We start from the raw sequence: 24,496 nt of genomic DNA, 5'->3' as shown, positions 1-24,496 counted from the left end.
AGAGTTTGGTGCACTGCAATGATATTCATGTTTTTATTTCATAGTGACTTAATGTGGAACTTATTCACCTCCTGCAACGTTTATGTCACACAAGTTACTGCGAAAGATAATGATTATAAAAAGAAAAGAAGCAATTAAGTTTGAAGAAGTGATCATATGAAACAGATCAAACTGTGACTGTGGACTCTGGAAATGAGAGGCAATAAAGCTGTGCAGAGGAAAACAATCTGATATGAAACACAGACGAGGAGACAAAGCAGGAGAATTAAAGAATTCAAGTCAGTCAGCAGTGAATCCTTTGTTTTCTCTTTATTTGCTTTAAAGCTGAGGTCAAATTTAAATCTCTAACTCTTAAAATACTAAACTCTGACTACACAGATGTACATATAAATACTCAATGCCCATAACTTCAACACAATGTTGTGTTTTTATAACGTTCTTATACATAATCCTGCACAGATTTGATTATTATACTAAATATAATGACCTCATAAGATCGATGATAACAGACTGTAGGATGCATGTCAGCAACCTTTAATCATAACCTTAATGTCGTATACATGAGTTTCATCAACTTTGATATCATGTCAGGTTTCTACGTCTTGTGTTGTTCCTGTGGCAGCTGCAGGTTCTGCTGAGGATTAACTTTAAACCTGGATTAGATAAACTCGGGTGTCCGCTCAAAGCATGGATTCATTCTCAGAATTGGATTTTTTGTGCTGCAGATCATTGAGAGAAACGCAGATCCTGAGATGACGCTGCTGACATATCTGAGGAGGAAACGTAGGCTCACACACACACACACACACACACACACACTGGTAATGATTGGTCTTGCATTGTTTAATTTTTCCTCGTTGAGTGTTTTCTTTGTGACATTCATCAGGTGTTGTGTTTCACAGCTTCTGTGCAATCTGTGCTTTAAATTGGTGTTTTCTAACATGGAGCTTGGTGTGTTGGTGGATGAGTGACTGTGAGGTCAGCAACCGTCTGTGAGATAACGATCAGCAGGTCAAAGTCAAAGCAAACTTCAGATTCAGGACCAACTGCAAAGAAATCAAACTTTATTTTGACGTGTTCAACTCAGGAAGTGAGCGAGTGAAAACAGTTGAATGTCGACTTAAATGAGGACATTCATTCAATCATTCACAGTCTGGAGGTCAGAGTGTTTGACAGCATGATGGTTCAGTAAACTCACCGTGTCTTTGTGTGTGTGTGTGTGTGTGTGTGTGTGTGCGTGCTCAGTGGGTCTGACAGGCACGAAGCTGGGCTGTGCTGAGGGCGGCTGTGGAGCCTGTACTGTCATGCTGTCCAGATACCAAACACACACTCAACAGCTGCTGTATCCTTAAACTAAGTGTGTGTGTGTGTGTGTGTGTGTGTGTGTGTGTGTGTGTGTGTGTGTGTGTGCGTGTGTGTGTGTGCGTGCTGATGATGATGAACCGGCCTACCAGCTGCAGTCATGCGCTCTCATCTGACATCCTGACGGCCTTTCATGATAACAAACTGATTTCACACATGACAAACGAAGGTCAGGTCTTTAACTCCGCTCCGGTCACCACGCCGTCAACGCCTGCCTCGCCCCCGTGTGCTCGCTACACCTGGTCGCCGTGACCACTGTGGAGGGCATCGGCAGCGTGGCAAGAAAACTCCATCCTGTACAGGTAGAGCACACACACACACTAAGCTCTCAAAGAAGCTGCATTCGTCGTCTTCGTCGCCGACAGGACATCAGACACATTACCGTCTTCTGAAGTCGCTGAATGCAGCTTCGAGGCGTGTTCTCAGGTGTGTTTTCCTCCTCAGGAACGAATCGCGAGGGCTCACGGCTCGCAGTGTGGCTTCTGCACTCCGGGGATCGTCATGTCCATGTACGCCCTGCTGAGAAACAACCCCATGCCCAAGATGGCCGACGTGGAGGAGGCCTTCCACGGTGCGCTCAGACATTGATTAGGATTGATGACTGGACGTGGAACGATGGCGTCAGTCGTTTCTTATCAGTTAATTCATCACTGAGGCGGATGTCATCTGGCCAGATGTGACACACGTACAGACAGAGGAACATGTGTTCTGTCACATGTTACATGTAACGTGTCAGAACTACACTGATAACACGGAATTCTTGTGTTTCTTCAGGAAATCTGTGTCGTTGCACCGGATACAGGCCCATACTGGAGGGATACAAGACCTTCACTGTGGTGAGACGCCGCCTGCACACAGACAGCAGGTCACACAGGAAATGCTCACCTGGAAATCTGAGTGTGAATGCAGCACATCAGTAATGAAGTAATCAGATTACTCCAGCTAAATTTACTAACATGAACCTGGAGTCTCGGATCGGTCTGGACCAGGTTTGACATGATGCTGATGAAATCTGATCCGGACAGGAAGCTGCAGTGACCTCGTGTGTTTTCTTCCAGGAAGGCGGATGCTGCGGTGGCGGGGGGCGGGGCGGCGGCTGCTGTATGGCCAATGGGAACGGAGCAGAGAAAAGCTCAAAGGAGGACGCTGACGTAAGTCTGACTGACTTTTCTCCAAAGAGTTTTCAAACCAACCTTCATGTTTGTAACTGTACACTGTTTGTTTTTTGAAGGAAGCCTCGTCTCTGTTTAACGCAGCGGACTTTGCGCCCTTTGACCCCACACAGGAAGTCATTTTCCCTCCTGAGCTCATGGTAAACAAATAATCACAAAGATAAGATAAGAGCTGAGATAAAACTTGATTGATCCCACACCGGGAGAGTTCAGCGGCTGTCTGCGTGTCCTTTAGCAAACTGGAGCTGCTAACGGCTAATTCTGCCTGTTTTAATGCTCTTTTGAATCCAGATTTTCCCCTCAAACAGAAGTGAGACACAGAGTAATCACAGCGTTGATGCGGCTCTTTGCTCTTTCTCTTCTTCCCATCCAGTCTCTCACCAAAGGTCAAAGGTCGGGCTCGCTGTGTTTCCGTGGTGACAGAGCCGTGTGGTTGCAGCCCCACAGTCTGGACGAGTTTCTGCGTCTCAAATGGGAACATCCCGACGCCCGAGTGGTGGTGGGAAACACTGAAGTTGGTCAGTCTGTGTCTCACAAACACATGCATTCATTCATTCATCCATTCATTCATTCATGTTCACTCACTCACTGTGTATGCTTTCAGGTATTGAGGTGAAGTTTAAGAACATGGTGTACCCCGTCATCTTAGCTCCGGCCTTTATTCCTGAACTGAACGCAGTGACTCACACTGAGGCGGGTGGGTACTGACACTGGTACTAATACTAATACTGCAACTACTGACAGTACTGTTACTGCTAAACTTCATCTGAGGAGTGAACAGTAGTTCTACTGCCATGAGGCTGGAATTTACCTATTTATTGGGTTTTATTTGTTCAGCTTTTCTGTGCAGGCCAAAAACTGAGACCTGAACCTAGCATTAGCATTAGCATTAGCACTCCTAGCCAGTGCTGCGTGAGCAAGCTGTTTGTGAAACTGATGCTGAAACATCACCAAACATGTGAATCTGTGTTTGTTTCTGCGTGCAGGTATTGTGTTTGGTGCAGCGTGCACTCTCAGCCACATGGGGGCGGTGCTGAAGCAGGCGGTTGAGACTCTTCCTCCTCATCAGATTGAAGTCTTCCTCGCCGTCCTGGAACAACTGCGCTGGTTCGCTGGACTGCAGATCCGTAACGTAGCGGTGAGTCGCTCTCGGTTAGTGAGCAGTAATAAGGCTGAATTAGTGTAGCATTAGGTCTGTGCAGCACGTGTGGCTAGTTCAGGGCCGTTAGGCGACTATTCCCAGCAAATACTCTCAGACATTAGACAGAGCCAGTCAAATTGCTGTTGATATTTTCTGGTTACTTTCAGCAACAAAAACCTGAAAAACAAGCATGCAGGTGACTTTAAAGAGTGTGTCAGTCCATAAAAACATCAGTGTGTGATAACTTTCCACCATGTTGTGTTTGTGGTCTCATGAAATGTCGGTGTTTTTGTGTTTTCAGGCTGTTGGTGGAAACATCATGACAGCCAGCCCAATATCAGACCTCAACCCTGTTTTTATGGCAGCAGGCTGCAAACTCACACTGATAGACAAGGGTAACACACACACACACACACACACACACACACACACACAGTTATTTATTCTTGTGAAGTTCTTATCTGTTTCAGCTGTGTTTTTTTTACTGAGATCAGAGTTCACATATAAATGAACTACTGAACACACACACACACACACACACACACACACACACACACACACACACACAATCAAAACTCTGCTCAGCTTCTTTATCATGTATTTTATTTTGAAATCCAGTCATAAAGTCATGAAGCTGTACGATGTCATGGTGTGTTTACAGAATACATAATAAGACTTTGGATTCATGTTGCGTTCATGGTCACCTTAAATGCTTTTCTTTCCACACTGACCACTTTACTTACAACTAGTTTTCATATATTCCACCGCCCTTGAAGGCCACATTACATCCAGTGACTAAATCTGAGTGACTAACGTTTCTAACCCACGTTCTGACCTTTGACCTTCCATCCCTGTCTGTCTCCGTTTGTCTGTGTGTCAGATGGCCGTCGTGTGGTTCAGATGGACGACACGTTCTTCACAGGTTACAGGAAGACGATTCTGCGGCCGCAGGAAGTCCTGCTGTCCATAGAGATTCCATACAGCACGAAGGTAAAGACGACCGCCGCCACAGCGTCAGAATCAGCTGTGCGGACTCTGACGCTGCCGTCTCTGCGTTTGTCTTCTGCAGACTCAGTTCGTCTCCGCCTTCAAACAGTCGCCGCGCCGGGAGGACGACATCAGCACGGTGACTGCGGCGATGAGCGTCACCTTCGCTCCTGGGACAGACGTTGTCGAGGACTTGAAGCTGAGCTACGGCGGCATGGCGGCGACCACGGTGCTGGCGAAGAAGACGGCGAGCAGACTGCTGGGAAGGTAAATACTGAGTATATGTGAAACTAAAGAAGGAAGGACGGATGGACAGTCACGCTCTCTGTCACCCAGGCGCTGGGGCGAGGAGCTTCTGCAGGAGGCCTGCTCCTCATTGGCTGAGGAGATGACCCTTGACCCCTCTGTGCCTGGCGGCATGGTGACGTACCGGCGAACTTTGACCCTCAGCCTCTTCTACAAGTTCTACCTGACGGTGCTGCAGAAGCTCGGACAGCAGGTCTCATATTTGACTTTTATTTTTTGTAGTAACACACAAGCGCCACAGGATGGCAGTAGCTACATCTCAAAAGCCGTATGGGAACCTAGCAACCTTCCACATGTTCCTGCAGATGTTTCACAATAAAAGCCTTGACATTCTCTTTGTACGACACTTCAACGTGGACTGAACCCGGCGTGTTTTCGTGTTTTATTTGTCAGGGTGTGAAGGTGGAGGAGGTCGGCTCAGATTGTCTGAGCGCCACAGAGATTTACCATCCGGAGACTCCGTCCAGTGTTCAGGTGTATCAGGTACAGCACACACAGCCCTGCCGAAGGTTACTGAGCTGTAGGCAGCAGATAGATCTAAAATAATCATGTGCTGAACATTTTGGATTATTATTAAAATACAAATTACAAAAAAAAAAGATTTTTTCTGTCAGACTAATGTTTTTAAGCTCAGTCTGTAAACCAGGTTACATTCCCAGCTTTAGCGTCCAGGTGTGTTAACGTCTCGTGTCCTCCAGGCGGTGCCGGAGGACCGGAGCCCGGATGATGTGGTGGGCCGTCCCATGATGCACCTGTCCGCTCTGAAGCAGGCGACTGGAGAGGCGGTTTACTGCGACGACGTGCCGCTGTACGAGAACGAGCTCTACCTGGCGCTCGTCACCAGCAGCAAAGCACACGCTAATATCCTGTAAGACTCACACCTGTGCAACACACACACACACCTGCACAGCATCCACACCTGTCCTGTCTAACACAGGTGTGTGTCACAGCTCTATAGATACCTCAGCAGCAGAGTGTATGCCCGGCGTGGTCTGCTGTGTGTTCGCTGATGACATCCCAGGCAGTAATGCCACCGGACCAATCGAATACGATGAGACTGTCCTCGCCCACCGCCAGGTGTGTGCTTTTTCTTTGTCTGACCAATCAAGTGGATGTCAAGTTCATGACCAGGTTGTTTGCCTCCTGTCTTCAGGTGACCTGTGTGGGTCACATCATCGGCGCCGTGGTGGCCGACACTCAGCTTCACGCTCAGAGAGCCGCCAAAGCCGTCAGGATCCAATACGAAGAGCTGCAGCCGGTCGTCACCATCCAGGTGAGACCAGCAACACCTAGACTTCTGTGGACAACACCTGTGTCCACGTTTGAGTGTGAAAAAACTCCTGATGAAGAAAGTTCAGTGTGTTTTATTTGTGTGGATTAAACTGCTCCACTGTTTTTGCTGTCATCTTCACTGTGCTTTGAGCTGAATGCTAATGTTAGCATGTTAGCACATCTTCACTTTACAAATGCCTTACTTAGGTTACGTTTACCCAGTTTAGTACTGCTGAATTTGGCTAATATTAGCATGCTAATTAGAAATAGAAACTTGAATTCAAAAGCTGATAATAAATCTGTCCTTGGTTTGATTGACAGGAAGCCATCGCCGCCCAGTCCTTCTATCAGCCAATCAGAACACTCGAGATGGGAGACCTGGAGGCGGGATTTAAACAGGCCGACCACATCCTTGAGGGTAGGTCTGTCTGTGTGTGATTTGCTCCTCACTCCAGCTCATCGGGTATTGATTGCTGATTGATTATTGACAGGTGAGATGCACATAGGAGGTCAGGAGCATTTCTACCTGGAGACCAACGTCACTCTGGCTGTTCCCAGAGAAGACGGAGAGATGGAGCTCTTCGTTTCTACTCAATCTGCCTCCAAAACACAGGTAACAATACTCTGAAACACAGGTAACAGTACTCCAAACACAGGTAACAATACTCCAAACACAGGTAACAATACTCCAAACACAGGTAACAATACTCCAAACACAGGTAACGCTACTCCAAACACAGGTGGTAATACTCCAAAACACAGGTGATAATACTCCAAAACACAGGTGATTAAACTGATTTACTGCATCTATTAATTGATTCTACTGTATCACCTAATACATCTAATAACAATACTTCTAATACTGCATATGCTATACATACTTCTACCCGTGTATGTATGATTCTACTTCATCAAAGTAATGGATTTACGACTAATAATACTTCTGATACTACTTCTACTGCATCTACCTCTACTGTATTCAGTGCACCTACTGTATCTACTGTATGTGTCACTGCAGTACTGCTTGTATTGCGTGTACTGCCTGTCTGCTGCCGTGTGTGAATGGCAGGATGTTTGTGTCTCTGTCAGTCTCTGGTGGCGAAGGCGCTCGCCGTCCCTGCTAACAGGGTGGTGGTGCGGGTGAAGAGGATGGGTGGAGGCTTCGGAGGGAAGGAGAGCCGGACCACCATATTGTCCACTGTGGTTGCCGTGGCAGCGAACAAGTACGTCTGAAACTCACCTTTCATTAGATGCTTTTATTTTGAAATGAAAGGTAAATTCTCAGTGTTTTCTGCCTTCCTGTGTCAGGCTGAAGAGGCCTGTGAGGTGCATGTTGGACAGAGACGAGGACATGTTGATCACCGGAGGAAGACACCCCTTCTATGGAAAATACAAGGTAGGAGGGCGCCCCCTGCTGGAGAGGGAGCGTTCAGCAGGAGCAGCTGCATGAATGGATTTATTGAATTTTGCTCACTCAGCCTGGAACTCGATCTAAGTAGCTTCACGCTTGAGTATTCATTTCTTCTTCTTCTTCTTCCTCTTCTTCTTCTTCTTCTTCGTCTTCTTCGTCTTCTTCTTCTTCTTCTTCTTCTTCTTCTTCTTCTTCTTCGTCTTCTTCGTCTTCTTCTTCTTCTTCTTCTTCTTCTTCGTCTCCTCCTCTCGCTCCAGGTGGGTTTTCTGAACAGTGGTAAGGTCGTGGCTCTGGACGTGTCGTACTACAGTAACACTGGAAACTCCATGGACCTCTCTCTGTCAGTGAGTATCGTTACAAACGACAGAATACTTCTTCATCGCAGTATATTGTTGACGATGTACTAAGTCATCGCCTGTGTCCGTTTGTCGAGGTCCTGGAACGAGCTCTGCTCCACATGGAGAACTCGTACAGCATCGCCAACGTACGCGGCCGCGGTTTCCTGTGCCGCACCAACCTGCCGTCCAACACGGCCTTCAGAGGCTTCGGAGGGCCGCAAGGCATGATGGTCGCCGAGAACTGGATGACCGACGTGGCTCAGAGTCTGGGCCGGCCAGCTGAGGAGGTTCGTAGGTGGATGAATAACTTCAGACGTGAGGAGAATTGACTCTGTATCAGTGACTGTGTCCTCCTGCAGGTGCGTCGGTTGAACCTGTATGTGGAAGGGGAGTCGACGCCCTTCAGACAGATCCTGGATCAGTTTACCTTGGAGCGCTGCTGGGACGAGTGCCTGTCACGCTCCAGATACCAGGAACGCCGAGCCGCCATCGAGCTGTACAACAGGTAAAAACCAAGACGTGAAGGTCTGAGAAGAAGCTTCTGAGACTGAAGAAAAACAATCCAAACAAGCAAAACTGCTGGTTGAACTGAACCGTCTGTGTGTTTTTGTCCGTCAGAAAGAACCGCTGGACCAAACGAGGCCTCGCCATCGTCCCCACCAAGTTTGGCATCAGCTTCACGGCCACCTTCCTCAACCAGGTCTGAAGCATCAGCGCTGATGAGCAGCCTGCTGGAGGCCGGACGGTTCATGTCATTTCCATTCGTTCACGTGTGTTTGTGTCCGCAGGCCGGAGCTCTGGTCCACATCTACACAGACGGATCAGTGCTGCTGACCCACGGTGGGACAGAGATGGGACAGGGTCTCCACACCAAGATGATCCAGGTACCTGAATGCACCACGGTCCCGTTTTTAAGATCAGCTCAAGCTTTTAAAATTGTACATTTCGGTTGTTTTCCTGCCTCTTACACAGCGTTTGGTTTCTGTTCAGTATAAATAATAAATAGCTCCATCTAGTGGATATTTGAGGAACTACAGCCTCAGACGCAGCACGAGCGTCAACACTTAGAGAGACTTCATTTCTGGTCAGTTAAAACGTGCTCATGATTTACGTCGAAGTCGTGTCGGTTCCAGGTTGCCGGCAGGGTTCTGGGTATCCCCTGTTCAAAGATCCACATCTCAGAGACCAGCACCAACACGGTCCCCAACACCAGCCCCACCGCCGCCTCCGCCTCCTCAGACCTCAACGGAGCCGCCGTGCAGAAAGCCTGTGAGATCCTCCTGAAACGCCTGGAACCGTACAAGACCAAGAACCCCAAAGGATCATGGGAGAGCTGGGTGAGCAGGAGTATGAAGACTATATACTGTAGTAGTACTTCAGTTTGTCTTTACAGTCGTAGCTGTGATTGTACAAAGTAAATTTGTGCGTGTGTTCCAGGTGACGGCGGCGTATTTCGACAGAGTCAGCCTCAGTGCAAACGGCTTTTACAGGTGAGTTCAACGAGCGAGCCGCTGGCCCCGTCAACCTGCTGCTAAACAAAGCTCATGGCGGAGTTTCACTGCTTCCTGTTTCCTGTCAGGACTCCAGATCTGGGTTACGACTTTGATTCAAACTCGGGTCGAGCGTTCAACTACTTCAGCTACGGAGTGGCCTGTTCAGAGGTGGAGGTCGACTGTCTGACCGGAGCTCACAAGGTGCGTCACGGAAAACGCTCCGTTCAGCCCCCAGACTGTTCTGAAGGCTTTTATTTTGACGGTTTCACTGCAAACAGGAACTGCGAGCAGCCGATAACTGCCTGACTTCATCCACTGAGGTTCATCCAGCCGGCTGTTTTTTGACACTGCGTGTTATTTATTTGTTTACTTTGTTTGTGTTGTAGAACCTGAGCACCACCATAGTGATGGACGTCGGTCACAGCCTGAACCCAGCGATCGACATCGGACAGGTGAGTCAGTCAGTCTGTGAGTCTGTGTGAATCTCTCCCAGCGGCACCTCCCTCAGGTCCAAAGGTTCTCCCGGTCTCTCTGCAGGTGGAGGGGGGGTTCATGCAGGGTCTGGGTCTCTTCACGCTGGAGGAGCTTCACTACTCGCCCCAGGGCGTCCTCCTCACTCGGGGTCCTGGTTCTTATAAGATCCCGGCGTTCGGGGACATCCCCACCCAGCTCACCGTCTCGCTGCTCCGCGACGCCCCCAATGACAAGGCCATCTTCGCCTCCAAGGTAACAGCAGACGCTGCTTCCTGCCTTTAAGCAGAGCTGCAGAGAAAATGGATTTTGGAATGAAGTCGTTTGATTCTTCCTCCTCAGGCTGTGGGCGAGCCTCCTCTCTTTCTGGCCGCGTCGGTTTTCTTCGCCATCAAAGATGCCATCAGCGCCGCCCGGGCGGAGTCCGGCATCAGCGGCCCCTTCAGGCTGGACAGCCCCGCCTCCGCCGAGAGGATCCGCAACGCTTGCAGTGATCGATTCACCAAACTGGTACGAAAGCTTGTGAGAGTTTTCTCAGGAAGGATCGGGCGCAGATCACAGATAAGACAACAAGATCAATAATAACGTTCTTTATTTTCCCTGAAAGGAATGATGGAAGTTCCGTCTCTCGTTCATTAAGTGTGAACACGCCGACTGTTCTTCTGTTGCAGTGTCCTCCTGCAGAGCCGGGAACCTTCACCCCGTGGTCTGTGCAGGTTTAGGACGTCCGGCCAGAGAGGACACGTCCACCGATGGTCTCTGGAGAGTCTGTAAATCTACACAACCCAGCAACACACACACCTGTCATGATGCATTGTGGGTAAAGAGCTGCAGTGAGCTGACAGTCGCATCATTTTCCATAAAGCACTCAGGGAATAAAAACATGTCTCCAACCTCACACTGTAAAAAATGTCACATCAATCATTTGTAGATTTACTATCAGAAATATTCCCGTTGTTATTTCAGCCAGGATCAATAACCTGAGCTTTGATGAGTGAGTACATTGATCAGATATGGATTCAACTGGATGGAATGACTGTTCTGTGTGACTGAAATAAAGCTTTTGGGAGATGATTTCATGAACTTTCCCTCCGTTTATTTCTGCTGAAGGACGTTAGAAAACATCTGCACTAACAGGGTAGAAATCCTGGAGGGAAAGAAGAAGGCAGCTCCACGCAGCAGAGGCGTGGACGGGTGGGTGGACGGGTGGTGTTGCACCTTCACAGCGAGGTGTCAGCGCAGGTCAGCCTCCCTCCAGCTCAGCTCTGTGTTAATTATGTGCTCAGTGTGAAGTATGAGGGTCACATGTTTGTGACATGGCCCACACGCCGTCCTGCACGTCTCCTCCAGGCTGTTAAACTCTGGCTGCTGCAGGGCGACGACGCTCAGGCCTCACCTGGAGAGTCCAGGTGTTCACATGACCTGAAACCTTCAGCTGGACGGACAGTTAGCTGTTAGCATTTAGCATGAACTCCTGAGCGGCAGCCCGCTGGTGAACCGGTTCTGGCTCCTATGAAGCTGCAATTTTTGGACAGTTTTGGGGTTTTATTGCGACATTTTGGTGCCATTTTAGTGAAATACACGCACAACTTTTTATTGTTTTATTTTTGGACCATTTTCACAAATTTTTGTGCAGCTTTATGCAACTTCTGTGACCGTTTGTCATCCTTCGTGACAGAACTTTCACACCAACAAGATTCACTGAATAGTTTGAGAGTTTCAGACAGAGAGGGAGAGAGAGACCCTGAGGAAGAGGAGGGCAGAGAGAGAGCGAGCAGAGCTGGAGCTCGTCCGTCAGCGTCACTTGGATTATGGCTCCCCGCAGGATGGAAACCAAACCGGTGATCTTCTGTCTGAAGACGCTGCTGCTGCTCTACTCCTTCATCTTCTGGGTGAGGAAACACTTTCACTCACATCATTCGCTCTGTTTATCATGTTCACGTCATTTTCTGCTGTTAAATAAAGTTTTATTCGCTCTGCAGTGTGTGGAGTTTAGAGACAAGCAGGCACGAGTTACTTGATGAGTGCATGTTTTTGTGATTTCCAGTCTTTTTACAGGTTGAGACGTTTTTAAAACATGTTTAAAGATACTCAAATGTTCTTTCAGTTATTGGGAGAATGACATTTTCTAACAGGTTTGAGGCTGACATGAAGTTTTCTCCTGCAGCTTCTGTCCTGTTTGTGTTTAATGACGTGATGCAAAGACTGTGAGATTTAAATTAATTAACTCACGTTGAAACTGATGTAAAAGCAGTAAGTGTTTGACAGAAGTGCTGAGGTCAGAGGTCAGCTGGAGGTCAGAGGAGGAGGAGGTTCAGTAATTATGTGGACGGAGGAATGAGGAGGAGGAGGAAGGCGGAGCAGTGACACACAGACGATAATGAAGGCCTGAAAACACGACAGCAGGAACACGGTCTGTCGGTGATGGCGAGCCAGTAAACGAGGTTTTCTGTCCTTTTACGTCCACTTTGTGCTCGGTCCAGCTGACGATCAGACTCCCGGTGCGTCTCCGACTCTCAGCTGTCGGCTGGAGTCGCAAATGATGAAGTACAGGGATGTCAAAGTTGTCCAAAAGTCTAGTACCTGAGCACATGTACTCAGTTACTTTCAACGTTTTTAATTTCACATGAATTCACATTCAGTCAAAGTCACATGACACCAGTGATGCGAGTACTGGTACTTCTACTACTGCAGCTGCACTTACTGATTGCAGTACTGTGTGTAACGTCCAGCTCTCTGTTGTCCGGAGGACGTCTCTGCGTCTCCTCTTCCCGTCCGTTTGTCAGTTTGTTGCTTTACTGTCAGATCACATCAGTCATGTGACACTGAGTCACTGCTCCACACACACACACACACACACACACACACACACACACACACACAAAAGCAGCTGTACTTCAGTATGATTTTAGGTACTTGTACTTACTTAAGCAGTTCCATTTCCTGCTAATTTACTCTACAACAGAACTACAGAGCTTGAGTAAATGTACTTCAAACAGTGTGTGTGTGTGTGTGTGTGTGTGTGTGTGTGTGTGTGTGTGTGTGACAGTAAAGGTTAAGATGAAGGATAAGCACTTCCTCGTTGGTTGACAGTCTCACCCGTGGCCCCTCCCCCCTCAGGTGACAGGTGTGGTCCTGCTGTCGGTGGGCTTATGGTGGAAGTTCATGTTGGGCCCCTACATGCTGCTGATCTCCAGCGGCCCCTCCAACGCTCCGTACGTCCTCGCCGGCACCGGAGTCGCCATCGTGCTCTTCGGACTGTTCGGCTGCTTCGCCACCTGCAGGGGGCGCCCCTGGATGTTAAAGCTGGTCTGCCTCTGCTGTGTTGTTACTCAGATTATTAGCAGGCGTGGAGGAAATATTCAGATCCTTTACTACAGTAAAAGTACTAATACCACAGGAAAAATACTGCTGTCATAGTAGTGAAGGAAGTTTCCCTCTGAGATGTAATGTAGTAGAAGTAATAGAGTCATGTACAAGTACCTTCAAAGAATGTTCAAGTAAAGTTTTTGGCTGCGATGTTATCTCACTGTTATCCAGTGTGACCTGACCTCTGACCTCTGACCTCTGACCTCTCTGCAGTACGCCATGTTTCTGTCTCTGGTCTTCATGACTGAACTCATCGCTGGAATCTCTGGATTCATCTTTCGCCACGAGGTGATTTCACACGACGCACGCCGTTTGTCCACAGAGTGCACAGTTCATACTGACAGCATGCTGTGTGTGTGTGTGTGTGTGTGTGTGTGTGTGTGTGTGTGTGTGTGTGTGTGTGTGTGTGCTTAGATTAAAGGGACATTCCTCACCACGTACAGCGATGCAGTGATGAGATACGATGGACGAGACGACAGGAGTCTGGCTGTGGACGGCGTCCAACGCAGAGTCGGTGTCTCTGTTTATATGTTGACGATACAGTGATTTATATATGTGATGGTACAAACTGTTAGCTTTAGCCTTCAAACCCAAACCAGACGATATCAGCTCTGAAACGCAGATGTTCAGATGGTCTCTCTCCTCTTGGCCTCTGTAGTTGCGCTGCTGTGGCGTTCATAACTACACCAGCTGGTTCAGCACGCCGTACTTTCCCGTCAGCGGGATTCCCGCCAGCTGCTGTGTTCGCTTCTCCGACTGCAGCTTCACCGACCTGAAGAACGCAACAGTGGCTGCTCACAAGGTCCACAAACAGGTCGGAAACACACACACGACACATGCACGTCCTTTATTTTCCTGTTTGAAGCCAAACAAACACACAGTAACGAGAAGATCCTGCAGATTCATGACGTAAGACGGTAAAGACGAACACTGAACCGATGAATGAACGCGTGTCTGCAGGGCTGCTACGAGCTGGTGACGTCCTTCATAGAGAACAACATGAGCATCATCGCTGGAGTTACCTTTGGCATCGCCTTCTCTCAGGTACGACTGCAGAGTGCCACAGCGGTTTGTTTTTGTTTACCGCACACACACACACACACACACACACACACACACACACACACACAGGCTCACTGTGTGACATCAGCAGCTCGTGTCTATGATGTCATCATCACCTGTCTCTGTGTCAGGTGATCGGGATGAGTCTGGCCTGCTGTTTGTCTCGCTTCATCAACGCCAACCAGTACGAGATGGTTTGACAGGTAACACACATGCACACACACGCACACTCACACACACACACGTTTCCTTGCTGTTGTTCGTCACCTCCGTTTGCTCGTTCTGTCTTTGTTTCTTCCACAGAAAAGCGATGAGGAAACCGTGGGAGACACACACACACACACACACACACACACACACACACACACACACACACACACACGCCTGAACACTTCCTGTATTTATTTCACTTCTTTGCCTGAATTCCTCAAACTTGTTGTTGTGTTTGTCTTCGTCTTGTCGTGAAGCTGGTGGATTAACTTTTGTCCTTTGTGTGAAAATTTGTGGGGTTCACGTCCACAGAGAACGTTAAAATGAAAACTAAAGTGAAATAAAGTGAGAATAACGTGCTGGTGCCGCTCACGTTTCCTGGTGTTTTCATTCTGTCTTTATGGAAACAGAAACGTGGCCCTGAACATGTGGACAGTGTCATTGTTTAAGTCTGATTTGTTTGGTTTTCTGGGTGTTTGTATGTGTGTATTTCTCTGTACGGCAAGCAGCAGGTCCAAAATGTTTCCCTGTGGTCAGTGTATGCTGCACTTTAATGAATACAGATAACACAGTAAAACATCATGTGATGAGAAATAAAACAGGAAGCGTCACTTTTCTTTCACTTCACTGGAAATAAAGTCAGAGAAAACAACACGTCGAAGAGCAACAAGACACAAATACAGTTTACTGCAGCTGCAGTTTTAGTCAATAATTCAAAGTTCATATGTTGAACAGATGGCTCATAATTATATTGATAAAGTAAATTCCCAAAATAAAAAATGATATATTGACATTTGGCTGATTTATTTGCGAAATCTATCCGTTGCTGTCATGTTTAAAGGTAATTTAATATGTAATTTAGCATAAATTACCGTTAACAATAGACTCATTGGAAGCTGATTATGAAGTCATGTTGATGAACAGCCAGCAGGGGGCGATGTCACACCAACAAACAGGAAACAGTTCAGGAATTATTTTAGAAAACTAACACGGCGATAATGCTGACTGTAAGAGCCAATGAGATCTGCTGAAGGATGAGTAAAATGAAACGTATTTCCTGTTTTTATTTTTGTAATATAAAATAACATTCAACGATCAAAACAGCCTCTTAATTTTCTTAAAATATGATATCAAGTCCAACGGCCCTGGTGACGTCACACGGCCTTGTCCCCCTGTGATTGGCTGTGGCCGGAGGTTCGGTCCTTCCTGGTAATCCTCGCCCGCCCCTCCCGCCCTGGTCCTCCGGCAGCTGTGGACGCTGCTTCCAAACACACCCGTCGAGCTCCCGGAGCTCAGACCCGGACCGAGAGACGGTCTGACAGCAGCGGCCCGTACACCGACACGACCGAGGAACGGCAGCCGACGTACGTGAGCTCACCAAGCGCCCGCACCAGGGAGGTTTTCCGGTGAATGTGACCGCCCGGAGGAGCTAACGGTACCCGGGATTCGCCGTCAATGAGGGCGGAGAACTTTACGGTAACTGTAAGATCCGAAAACACTTTTCTCCGGTTTTCTGACTGTACATGCGTTTAAACCACACGTGGGGGTTCCATTACCGGACGCTGTCAGAATCACTTTTTGTTTTCGTGTTTTTTCTCGACTGAAGTCCCTTCCTGAAGTTACCTGTTTCCGTGAAGCCTGGGGTGTCGTCGCCGTATTTTAAAGCTGTTTTCAGAGGCAGTAAAAACGTTAAAACTCGGTGTTTGTTCTCTGAGATGACACATAGAACACCCCACCTTTGGAAGTGGACGTTAATGTGTTTTTAACGGAGTGCTTGTTGAGTCTTAAAGAACCTGGACGATAATGGATGCTGCTGTCCGTTAGCTCCTTCGCTAGTAGTTTTAGCTGCTTTTCGCCTGCTGATGCAAGCAGCTGGAGACTTCCTGGTTTCTTAAATGCCTTTTATTGTTGTCTGGAGGGAGCTCACTGATTCAGGACAGAGTTTGTGTCCTCTGCTGTTGTTAGTTAGCTCTCCTGCTAAAGCTGTTAGCTGACAAACTTTCTTAATCGGAGCGAACAAACTTGTTTTTCCTGCATGTTTCAGTTACATTGCCTTCTTCTGCTTTTAATTTGAAGCGCAACCAATCAGCACCCTCTCTGTCTTCTTCTTTTATTTCAGGTTGTTGCCTGTTGTTTGACTTTTGGGGTGAAACGGTCGGCTGGCGTCGTGCAGCAGGAGACGCCCTCCATCCTTCACGGGGACAGGAGGTTAAAACTGTAGACTCTTAAACCAGGAAACCGGCAGGATCCATGAGGACGTGGTGAGTTTACCTGTGTGACCTGGTCCAGCTCTCAGAGCTCAGGGGCTACTTAAGACCTGACCTAGGATCTGGCTGCAGCCTCATAATAATCCTCTAAAGAGCATTAGCAGGCTAATTTTGGCCCTGGACAGTGACGGAGAGTGAAAAAAGACTTCATCACAGGTTGCTCGCCATGATGCAGATAACTGAATCCTACAACCAGAAGAACTCGCTCTTCAACGCCATGAACCGCTTCATCAGCGCCGTCAATAACATGGACCAGACGGTGATGGTGCCCAGCCTGCTGCGGGACGTTCCGCTGGATGACGCGGAGGATGCAAAGGCGGTGAGGACCGCCAACGGCACCACCGCCACCAACGGCACCGCCTACTTCCACCAGGACGGCGACATGTACAGCTCATATATGCTGCTTAAGTCCATCCGTAACGACATCGAGTGGGGCGTCCTGCAGGGCGACGAGTGGCGGAAGGAGAAGGTGGGCGTGGCGGAGGTGGCGCGGCCGGAGGCGGCGGAGGACGACCTGCAGAAAGAGTTTCACTTCCACCTGGACGGCCTCCACACAGTTCTGTCCAAACTGACGCACAAGGCCAACACGCTGACGAGCCGCTACAAGGAGGAGATCGGCTGCAGGAACTGACCGCAGACCAGCTACAGAAACCACGAGCAGCCGCTCGGATGTCACGTTTTAGCTCATTAACGACGAATCAGATCCAGCGCTCATTTCACTTCATGCCACGTCTGTGATGCTCGTCACAGAATCGTCTTCAGTTGGTCAAATTTAGTCCGATCAGAAGTTTGAACTCCAGTTTCACGTTTTAACAGGAAGCAAAGTGCTGAAGTTTGGTCGTTTGGAATCAGCTGCACGGCAGCTTCCTGTTTACTGATCCAGCGTTTGTGCACATGAAGTCACAGAAGAAGAAACGGCGTTCTGTCGACCTGTGAATCCTGTGAATGCTGGAACGATCAAACAATTCTTTCCCCGTGTCTATGTTTGACTTTGATAACGGCGCCGTTCAGCAGGCCAGCTGCTAAATATTAAATGTCAAAGTGTCCTTGAACACGTCACCAGTCATCAGCTGCTTTCAGCTGCACGCGATGACGACCTGAGCGGAAACCAAAGAGCGAAGACGCAGACTGAACGACTCTGAGCTTGGTTTTCACAGACGATGAACGAATGAACTGTGGGATGGTTTAGAAAGTGGACGTCTTGGAGTTAATGAGCTGAAACATCCTGATCTGGTTCGCTGAAAGCATTTTGTCCTCTGAGGGCTGAGACGGGACAGATTCCTGGAACAAAGCCGAAGAACCGCCGTGTTCTGGAGCCGTTGGTTCCGCTGTGGTTCCTCTGTCTGCCTGTTTGTCTTCTGACTGTTTGCACTCTGTTTCAGGGTTTCTGCCTGCTGTCATTCATTTCTCCCTTTAAAGTTAAAACTATGCAAACGTGCGGACGGCGAGGCCTCGGACCTGTGGAGGCAGCTGCTTTCATGGTTCAAAGTCTCAGATTTTCAACGTGACGCTCTCTGACCTGCTTCACGTGTTCATGGTGAAGTCTGACGACGCTTCCTCATCGATGAGGTTCAGGTGGCTGAAAATTCACTGATTAGATGTTTGAAACGTGTTTTTCTCTGACTGGACACAAACAGTCCATCCGCTCAGCGCGATGCTGCTCTGCAGACGATTGGACGGTCGGGACGAGACGCAGCGATCAGCATCAGCCTCTGATGACGAGGATTGGTCAGTGAATTGATCAGCTGTCAGCCGACGTCATGGCGTCATGTTCATTACTCTTTAATTTAGAGGACGAGGAACAGCAGCGTCCGTCACGCTGAGCTTCAGGGTCCATGACATTTCTGGAAAGCAGAAGAAACTCTGATTGGTGGAAATGATATGGTTTGGTCTGCAGAGCTCTGCACTTTTCTATTTCATGTCCAGCTTTGCAATTAAAGGTTTTGATGAGTATTTTGGTGTTTGTGCTTCATTCTGAGAGGTTTCAGTCACCGCAGCAGAAAGGACGACTTTAAAATCCTCCCCCTGAAACCTTTTCATTAGTTCAGTTTAATTCGACATTTGAATTAATTAATTAGACAATGTTTCTTAATGTGTTTTCCTTTTTTCATTTCTAAACCAGGTTGAAACCTGATTTAAGGATTTACATGATCAGAACAGCTAAAAACAGCTGAGCGTGGCCTTATGTGTATTTTAAGCCTTTTTTTTTCCAGAACTGAGTGAAACAGAGAGCGGTAACCTGTTTATTTGTTCTGTTTTTTCCATATTTCGTGTCTCCTGAGTGTCCTGGGTCGACCCCCGGGGGTCTCTGCGCTCTTTAAACAGTCATTTAAGACCAAGCAGAGACCTCGTTTCCAGTGTCGGCCAGTAAAAACAAAGATCATATTAATGAAAAGACGTCTGATCTGAACCCTGAATAAACCAGTCCTGTCCCTCAGTCTGAGCCAGTCGCTGGTAATATCCCATAATCCCTCTGACCTCAGTGCCAAACCTCAGCTCGCTCTGCCACTTCCTGTTCCTGAGGAGAGGGATGAGTCAGTCCGCGGCCTCGTGGACGTCCGGGACGGAGGAGCGAGTCCTCTGAAGATTGAAACTGGAAAAGTTTTCCTTCAGATCAGAGAAGCTTCTCCTGCTCTCAGGACGTGTTCCTGCTCGTCCTGCCGGGTTCAGTTAAGGTTGAACAAACACTTTGTGATGACCTCAGAGTCTCGGGAACAATGGCGGTTTCCCCAGGCAACGCCGCGTTGGCTGTCGAACGGTGGAAACTCAGCTTCGTTCAGCTACAGCTGAAGATCAGCAGGGAGTGATTCCACGACCTCTGACCTCTGAGTAATACAGGAAACAAGTTTGTCATGTGGAAAACATCCAACGTCAGTTTAAAAACAACAAAAAAATGAATCAGTCCAAAGTAACGGTCATTGTCCTCACATGGTGGACGTTCTTCAGACAGAACAGGTCTCAGATCAGGTTCAGCTGTTTACGTTCAGTCAGGTGGAGGTAAAGGTCGCTGGATGTTCGTCTGTGTGCTCGTGTTCAGTATCATGTATCTGATAAAACTGTAGTAAATCTGATCACACACACACACACACACACACACACACAGAGGCTGTGTTTGCTTCCAAAAATAAAAGTCCACTCAACAACATGAGCTGAGAGCATGCTCTGTGTGTGTGTGTGTGTGTGTGTGTGTGTGTGTGTGTGTGTGTGTGTGTGTGTGTGTGTGTGTGTGTGTGTGTGTGTGTGTGTGTTTACTCTGTACATTCAGTTCTCAGGTTCAGGTTCTTCACAGCTCTTCATCAATCCATCGCTCTGCTGTTGGACTGTTGAAAGTGAAGAAGACTTAATAACGTGTCAATCTGTTTGTCCTGTCAGGGGCTGATGGGATTTACTGACTGGAAATCAGAAGTGGAGGAATAAAAGTATAAAATCTATAAATATACTTCATAACAAATGAAAGTCCTGCACTGAACCCGTTACTGAAGTAAAAGTATGTGAGGATGGTTTGACAGTAAACGAACTCAGTGGAGATAAAATGTCCTGTGACTGTTTTTGTCTTATATTGTTAAATTGTGGATCTAATTTTGTCCTCAAATGTCTGATCAGAGTCCAAACACAACATTTAAAACATGTTTGAATGTATTTTTATTTTCTGCTCATATTTCACTCAGAGTTTACTGGTACATTTACAGTTTCTAATACTGGATTTGTTCCAGTCACAAACTGTCTGCACACACTGACTGTGACCAGCAGGGGGCACTGTGGTGACACACACGCAGAGTTCAACAGCAACGTCCATCAGTGGGTGTGTGTAAATTAAAGGTCAAGGGTCAGCAGCAGGAGGGCTGTGGGTCACCTGGATGAACAGTAGGTCGAACCTGTGGCCTGTTCTCTCAACTTATTTTAATTTCAGTCGTAAACATAACAGAGTTATGCTGAAAGCAAATGTGTCGTCATTTCAGGCATTATTTATTTCCTGTTTTTCCTGCACACCAAAATCAAAGAATGTAATTACTTTTGTCACATTTTAGAGAGTTTTTTTAATTTGTAAGTTTGGAATTATTAGCAGCAGTAGTATTATTAGTGTCATAACATAGGCGGAACCTTTGAAACAGGCTGTTGTTTGACATCGGTGATGGAATCTCTTAACTGTCAACAGGAGCCGGCGGAGGAGCAGCATTTCCTGTTGCAAACGTTGGTTGTTTTAAAGTATTAACTTTCCTGTTCTCGTGTTTTAATGTGTGTCGTGTTGTTAGTTTTGGTGGAACAATGATTGAGCCACGTTTAGTTTTGTTAGTCAATGTCTACAACGGCAGAAAAAACAACTGTTAACTAACTTCTCTTGTGAGCTTCCTTTGCCTTGAATTAGCTAGCTAGCATACCTGGCAATTTCTAACTGAAAGTGGGCATTTTTCCAATAAATGTACTTTATTATGTCGGCGAGATAAACGCCGAGTTGAAGAAAAGCTCCTAATTTCAAATGCTGTCACGGTTTAAAACAATTATCAATCACATATTTGCTTATATAAACAAGGAAATCGTAAAATTCGGAGACGTTTAAATTGAGTTTGGTGTGACTTTCTGTCGTTACCAGCTTCTTTTACCTTGAATTACCGAGTCAGTTTTTGTGTACAGAAGACATGTCAACCAACACCAGTCCTCATGTCAGTATACTGTCTTTTTTCTGTTGTTTTCACTCTTAGCCGCCGCCCACTGCCGTGTGGCTAAATTTCGTTAGCCTTTTCGTTTTTTCTAGTGCTCTACAATAATATAATTTAAAAAGCAGACATTTTTGAAATACTGTTGCTTATTGCACTGTTAAGATAGTCGCCGAATTAAAGAGTAGCTTCTATAAATGTATAATAGCTATAAAAGAATACAGCATTCCGGAAGAATGTGTGCCGAGAAGCAAGGGAACTTTAAATTGAGAGATTTGTGAACGGAGTTTGGTGCGATGTTCTTTGCTTCCAGGCGAGAACGGAGCGTGTCAGGGCTGTATCCTCTCCTGATAACCCTCTAACCGCTGGCATCCGTGTTCAGCTTTGTATAGCTGTATATTGTAGTCATAAAGTTACTGATTTGGTATTTTTGCGATTTCCAAATTGGCATGAGTCAACCTCTGAATCGTGCGCTGTGTTTCAAATGGTGACTGACGAGAAATACCTCGTTTTATTCCCCGAAAACAGCCTCATTACAGATCGGCAGAGAGGAGCCGGTCACCCGCAGGAGCTGCCACTGCGGTCTCCCTCCTGCAAGGTGGTGATTATGCGGCCGGGACGGCGTCTGTAGCGCGGCTTTAACAGATCTCAGTCCAGGCTTTAGAGACGCATTCCTGGGAGGTGAGTGATTCAGAAAACAGGTTGGATTAGAAAAAGAAAATAACACCGTGTTTGGGGGATGTGGGTGTTCATTGGTATCCACTTCCAGGAACAGTCCCAGAACGTGCTGAATCTTCTACCTGTTGTGAGAGATGCCAAAAGGATGAGAGCATCAGCATCCGGCGCTGATGCTCTCATCCTTTTCCAGTGCCGTTTAGATTTTACTTTAAAGCTCAGCTGACCTGAATCAGGAGTGTTCCACACCTGTGATGATAGAACAGACAGCTGTGTGGATAAACTGGAGTCTACCTTCAGAACCAGGTGTTTTCTCACACAGCTGTTCATCTGTTGGACTGAAGGTCCGAGAGTTTCATGTCCGTTCGAGACTTGTGGAGAACTGTCCGTGTCCTCAGGACTAACTGGGATCTTCTCTTTAGCGTCCTGTTTGGTTCCTTGTTTCTGGGCCATGATGGAGGCCTGTGGAGCTCCCTCTGAGGTCCTCCTGCAGCGTCCCTGGCTTCCTGTGAGCATCAGTGGCTGCAAGCTGTTAGCCAAGAGCTGGTTTGGGGAGACGGCGTACCACATCCTGCTGACAGACGTCCACTGTGTGTGGGAGGAGAGGATGGAGTCAGCAGCCATCCAGGAGAGAGCGCAGGTACACACAACGCTGACCAACACACCCATCGATTAACCAACAAAAAGCTGAATGAATCCTGTTCCTTCCTCCCAGGAGCTGAACAGACGTTTGCGAGCCCCCGTCGAAGCTTTCTTCTCCCACCTGTGCGAGGTGGTCCAGCCCTGCCTGTCAGGAAGCGACGGCGGCGGCGAGGCTCAGATTTCCCTGAGCCGACAGGAGGACGGCAGCGTCAGCGTGAAGCTGAAGAGTGAGCTGGCAGGGCTGCCCTTCTACTGGGACTTTCACTGCACCCCCGCCCCCGTCACTGTGGTACGGTCCGCATGTCTCACTTTGCACTGAATGAGTGGATGAGGCCATTGAGGGTTTTCAGCCGGTGATATTTTGGTTTTGGTGTAGTTTTGTCACCCTGACACTCTGTTTAAGTGCCTGTTTGTTTTTGGCCTTGGCCACCAGATTAGAGCATTTTCATTTTGTCATGTTTCAGGTGATTTTCTGCTCTGTGTGATCACAAATTCTGATAGGAAGTAGTATTGATTATCAACTGCAAAGCTGCTGATTTGCAGCAATATTGGTTGCGTATCAGCCTTCAAAGGCCCAAATCATTTCCTGATGTTAGGATTTCTCACCTTAAAGGAAAGTTACTTAAACTTTTAGATTTAATGAATTATAAAATAATCAAAGTTTATGAAAGTCTAAATAATGGAGGCTTTGAAGAGCAGGTTTGTGATAATATACCACCACCAGCTGTGAGTTCAGACATAAACCTGATCAGTTTAACCCTCCTTCTCTGTGTGTGTGTGTGTGTGTTTTCAGGTGTGTGAGCAGCTGCTGCGCCCCCTGCTGGCCATGAGCCACCTGCTGCAGCGGCAGGTGGAGCAGCTCGGAGGTCTGCTGGTGAGGAAGGACGCGGAGATCCAGGACTACAGAGAGAACGGAGCCACGCTCAGCAGAGGTACACACACACACACACACACACACACACGTGCAGGAACATAACACACACACACAAGAAAGACACAGACACACAAAACTTGAATTAAACTGAATAAAATCATATGTTCACGATTTGAATGTGTGTGTGTGTTTGAACACAGAGCGGCTGCAGACGACCGTTTTTGAGGAGCAAACCTACAGAGAGGAGTTCATGGCAAAGGTGAGAGGTCATCGACGCACACGCACACACGCTCACCACAGCCCCTGCAGCCTGTCGTCTGGGCCTGTTTTTACCGTCCTCTCCGCTCCGTTCCTGATCGTTAAGCAGCTGTGGCGAGCGCGGCAGGAACCACATGATAAAACACTGCGGCCGCTGGAACAGCCGGCGCTCCGTCCGCCTGAAACACGAGCCGCCATGACACGCTTTCAAGTCGCTGTGCGTTACTGTCAGCCAATGGGAGCGAGACGAGTTTTTCAGAGTTCTGTGTGTGTTTACTGTGTTCAGGTGTAGAATTTCTCATCTCTGACGCTGTCCAGCCCTGTGTGTGTGTGTGTGTGTGTGTGTGTGTGTGTGTGTGTGTGTGAGAGACTGACTGACCATTTCAGATGTACTTGTGGAATTTTCAAGGGCTGTCTGTGCTCCCTCTCAGCCTGCTTTTTTATTTCATTTGCGTTTCAGTTTTTGTTCGATTTGTCTGTTTTTTTGTAGTCTTCTTTCAGTTTTGAAGCCTCTAGTTTTTATTCACTTTC

The 24,496-nt window shown here is 47.6% G+C and overlaps 4 protein-coding genes across 6 annotated transcripts in view; all 4 read left to right on the top strand.

Moving 5' to 3' along the window:
- The first annotated feature begins 1,574 nt into the window (after nt 1-1,574).
- Nucleotides 1,575-11,246, top strand: xdh (xanthine dehydrogenase). The gene is made up of 32 exons (XM_076724069.1): nt 1,575-1,664; nt 1,807-1,933; nt 2,137-2,198; nt 2,421-2,513; nt 2,594-2,674; nt 2,908-3,052; nt 3,139-3,231; nt 3,521-3,672; nt 3,977-4,070; nt 4,556-4,665; nt 4,745-4,929; nt 4,999-5,161; nt 5,362-5,451; nt 5,667-5,836; nt 5,919-6,045; nt 6,122-6,241; nt 6,562-6,658; nt 6,732-6,853; nt 7,330-7,463; nt 7,549-7,636; nt 7,909-7,995; nt 8,085-8,276; nt 8,349-8,494; nt 8,608-8,689; nt 8,778-8,873; nt 9,123-9,326; nt 9,427-9,479; nt 9,569-9,683; nt 9,869-9,934; nt 10,020-10,208; nt 10,296-10,463; nt 10,625-11,246. Exons 2-32 carry the CDS (start codon nt 1,864-1,866, stop codon nt 10,673-10,675), a joined length of 3,645 nt encoding a protein of 1,214 aa, XP_076580184.1. The 5' UTR covers nt 1,575-1,664; nt 1,807-1,863; the 3' UTR covers nt 10,676-11,246.
- Nucleotides 11,241-14,934, top strand: LOC143316234 (tetraspanin-7-like). The gene is made up of 8 exons (XM_076724070.1): nt 11,241-11,845; nt 13,074-13,262; nt 13,536-13,610; nt 13,737-13,832; nt 13,981-14,136; nt 14,283-14,366; nt 14,516-14,587; nt 14,688-14,934. The coding sequence occupies exons 1-7, from the start codon at nt 11,765-11,767 to the stop codon at nt 14,582-14,584; spliced, it is 750 nt and encodes a 249-aa protein (XP_076580185.1). The 5' UTR covers nt 11,241-11,764; the 3' UTR covers nt 14,585-14,587; nt 14,688-14,934.
- An 894-nt stretch (nt 14,935-15,828) lies between these two features.
- LOC143316221 (mid1-interacting protein 1-B-like) lies at nt 15,829-18,814 on the top strand. 2 transcript variants are annotated; one of them, XM_076724025.1, is made up of 2 exons: nt 15,829-16,070; nt 16,714-18,814. In XM_076724025.1, exon 2 carries the CDS (start codon nt 17,028-17,030, stop codon nt 17,490-17,492), a length of 465 nt encoding a protein of 154 aa, XP_076580140.1. In that variant the 5' UTR covers nt 15,829-16,070; nt 16,714-17,027; the 3' UTR covers nt 17,493-18,814. The 2 variants fall into 2 exon arrangements, with proteins under 2 accessions (XP_076580140.1, XP_076580141.1); XM_076724026.1 differs by having other exon boundaries at nt 15,832-16,076.
- Nucleotides 18,815-20,986: 2,172 nt separating this feature from the next.
- Nucleotides 20,987-24,496, top strand: part of nhej1 (nonhomologous end-joining factor 1) — a 13,954-nt gene continuing 10,444 nt past the window's right edge. The window contains exons 1-6 of one of the 2 annotated variants that reach the window (XR_013076219.1): nt 20,987-21,052; nt 22,045-22,197; nt 22,614-22,831; nt 22,907-23,122; nt 23,627-23,765; nt 23,908-23,966. Coding sequence is in view for 1 of the 2 variants with exons in the window: in XM_076723757.1 (XP_076579872.1) it covers nt 22,643-22,831; nt 22,907-23,122; nt 23,627-23,765; nt 23,908-23,966 (603 nt within the window). In the remaining variant the exon portion in view is untranslated. The remainder of the gene's footprint in view (nt 21,053-22,044; nt 22,198-22,613; nt 22,832-22,906; nt 23,123-23,626; nt 23,766-23,907; nt 23,967-24,496) is intronic. The other variant, XM_076723757.1, reaches the window with a different exon arrangement.

The sequence above is a fragment of the Chaetodon auriga genome, chromosome 23, assembly GCF_051107435.1.
Source record: "Chaetodon auriga isolate fChaAug3 chromosome 23, fChaAug3.hap1, whole genome shotgun sequence".
NCBI classification, from domain to species: Eukaryota; Metazoa; Chordata; class Actinopteri; order Chaetodontiformes; family Chaetodontidae; genus Chaetodon; species Chaetodon auriga.
The sequence above is the reverse complement of the archived record's forward strand: the minus strand, read 5'-3'. Positions and strand labels throughout refer to the sequence as shown.

Coding starts and splice junctions, on each gene's coding strand:
- LOC143316234 (XM_076724070.1), top strand. CDS start 11,765: ATGGCTCCCCGCAGGATGGAAACCAAACCGGTGATCTTCTGTCTGAAG. Junction 13,263..13,535: donor GCCCCTGGATGTTAAAGCTG/GTCTGCCTCTGC, acceptor ACCTCTCTGCAG/TACGCCATGTTTCTGTCTCT. Junction 14,137..14,282: donor CTCACAAGGTCCACAAACAG/GTCGGAAACACA, acceptor GCGTGTCTGCAG/GGCTGCTACGAGCTGGTGAC.
- xdh (XM_076724069.1), top strand. CDS start 1,864: ATGTCCATGTACGCCCTGCTGAGAAACAACCCCATGCCCAAGATGGCC. Junction 9,327..9,426: donor AAGGATCATGGGAGAGCTGG/GTGAGCAGGAGT, acceptor CGTGTGTTCCAG/GTGACGGCGGCGTATTTCGA. Junction 10,209..10,295: donor AGGCCATCTTCGCCTCCAAG/GTAACAGCAGAC, acceptor CTTCCTCCTCAG/GCTGTGGGCGAGCCTCCTCT.
- LOC143316221 (XM_076724025.1), top strand. CDS start 17,028: ATGATGCAGATAACTGAATCCTACAACCAGAAGAACTCGCTCTTCAAC.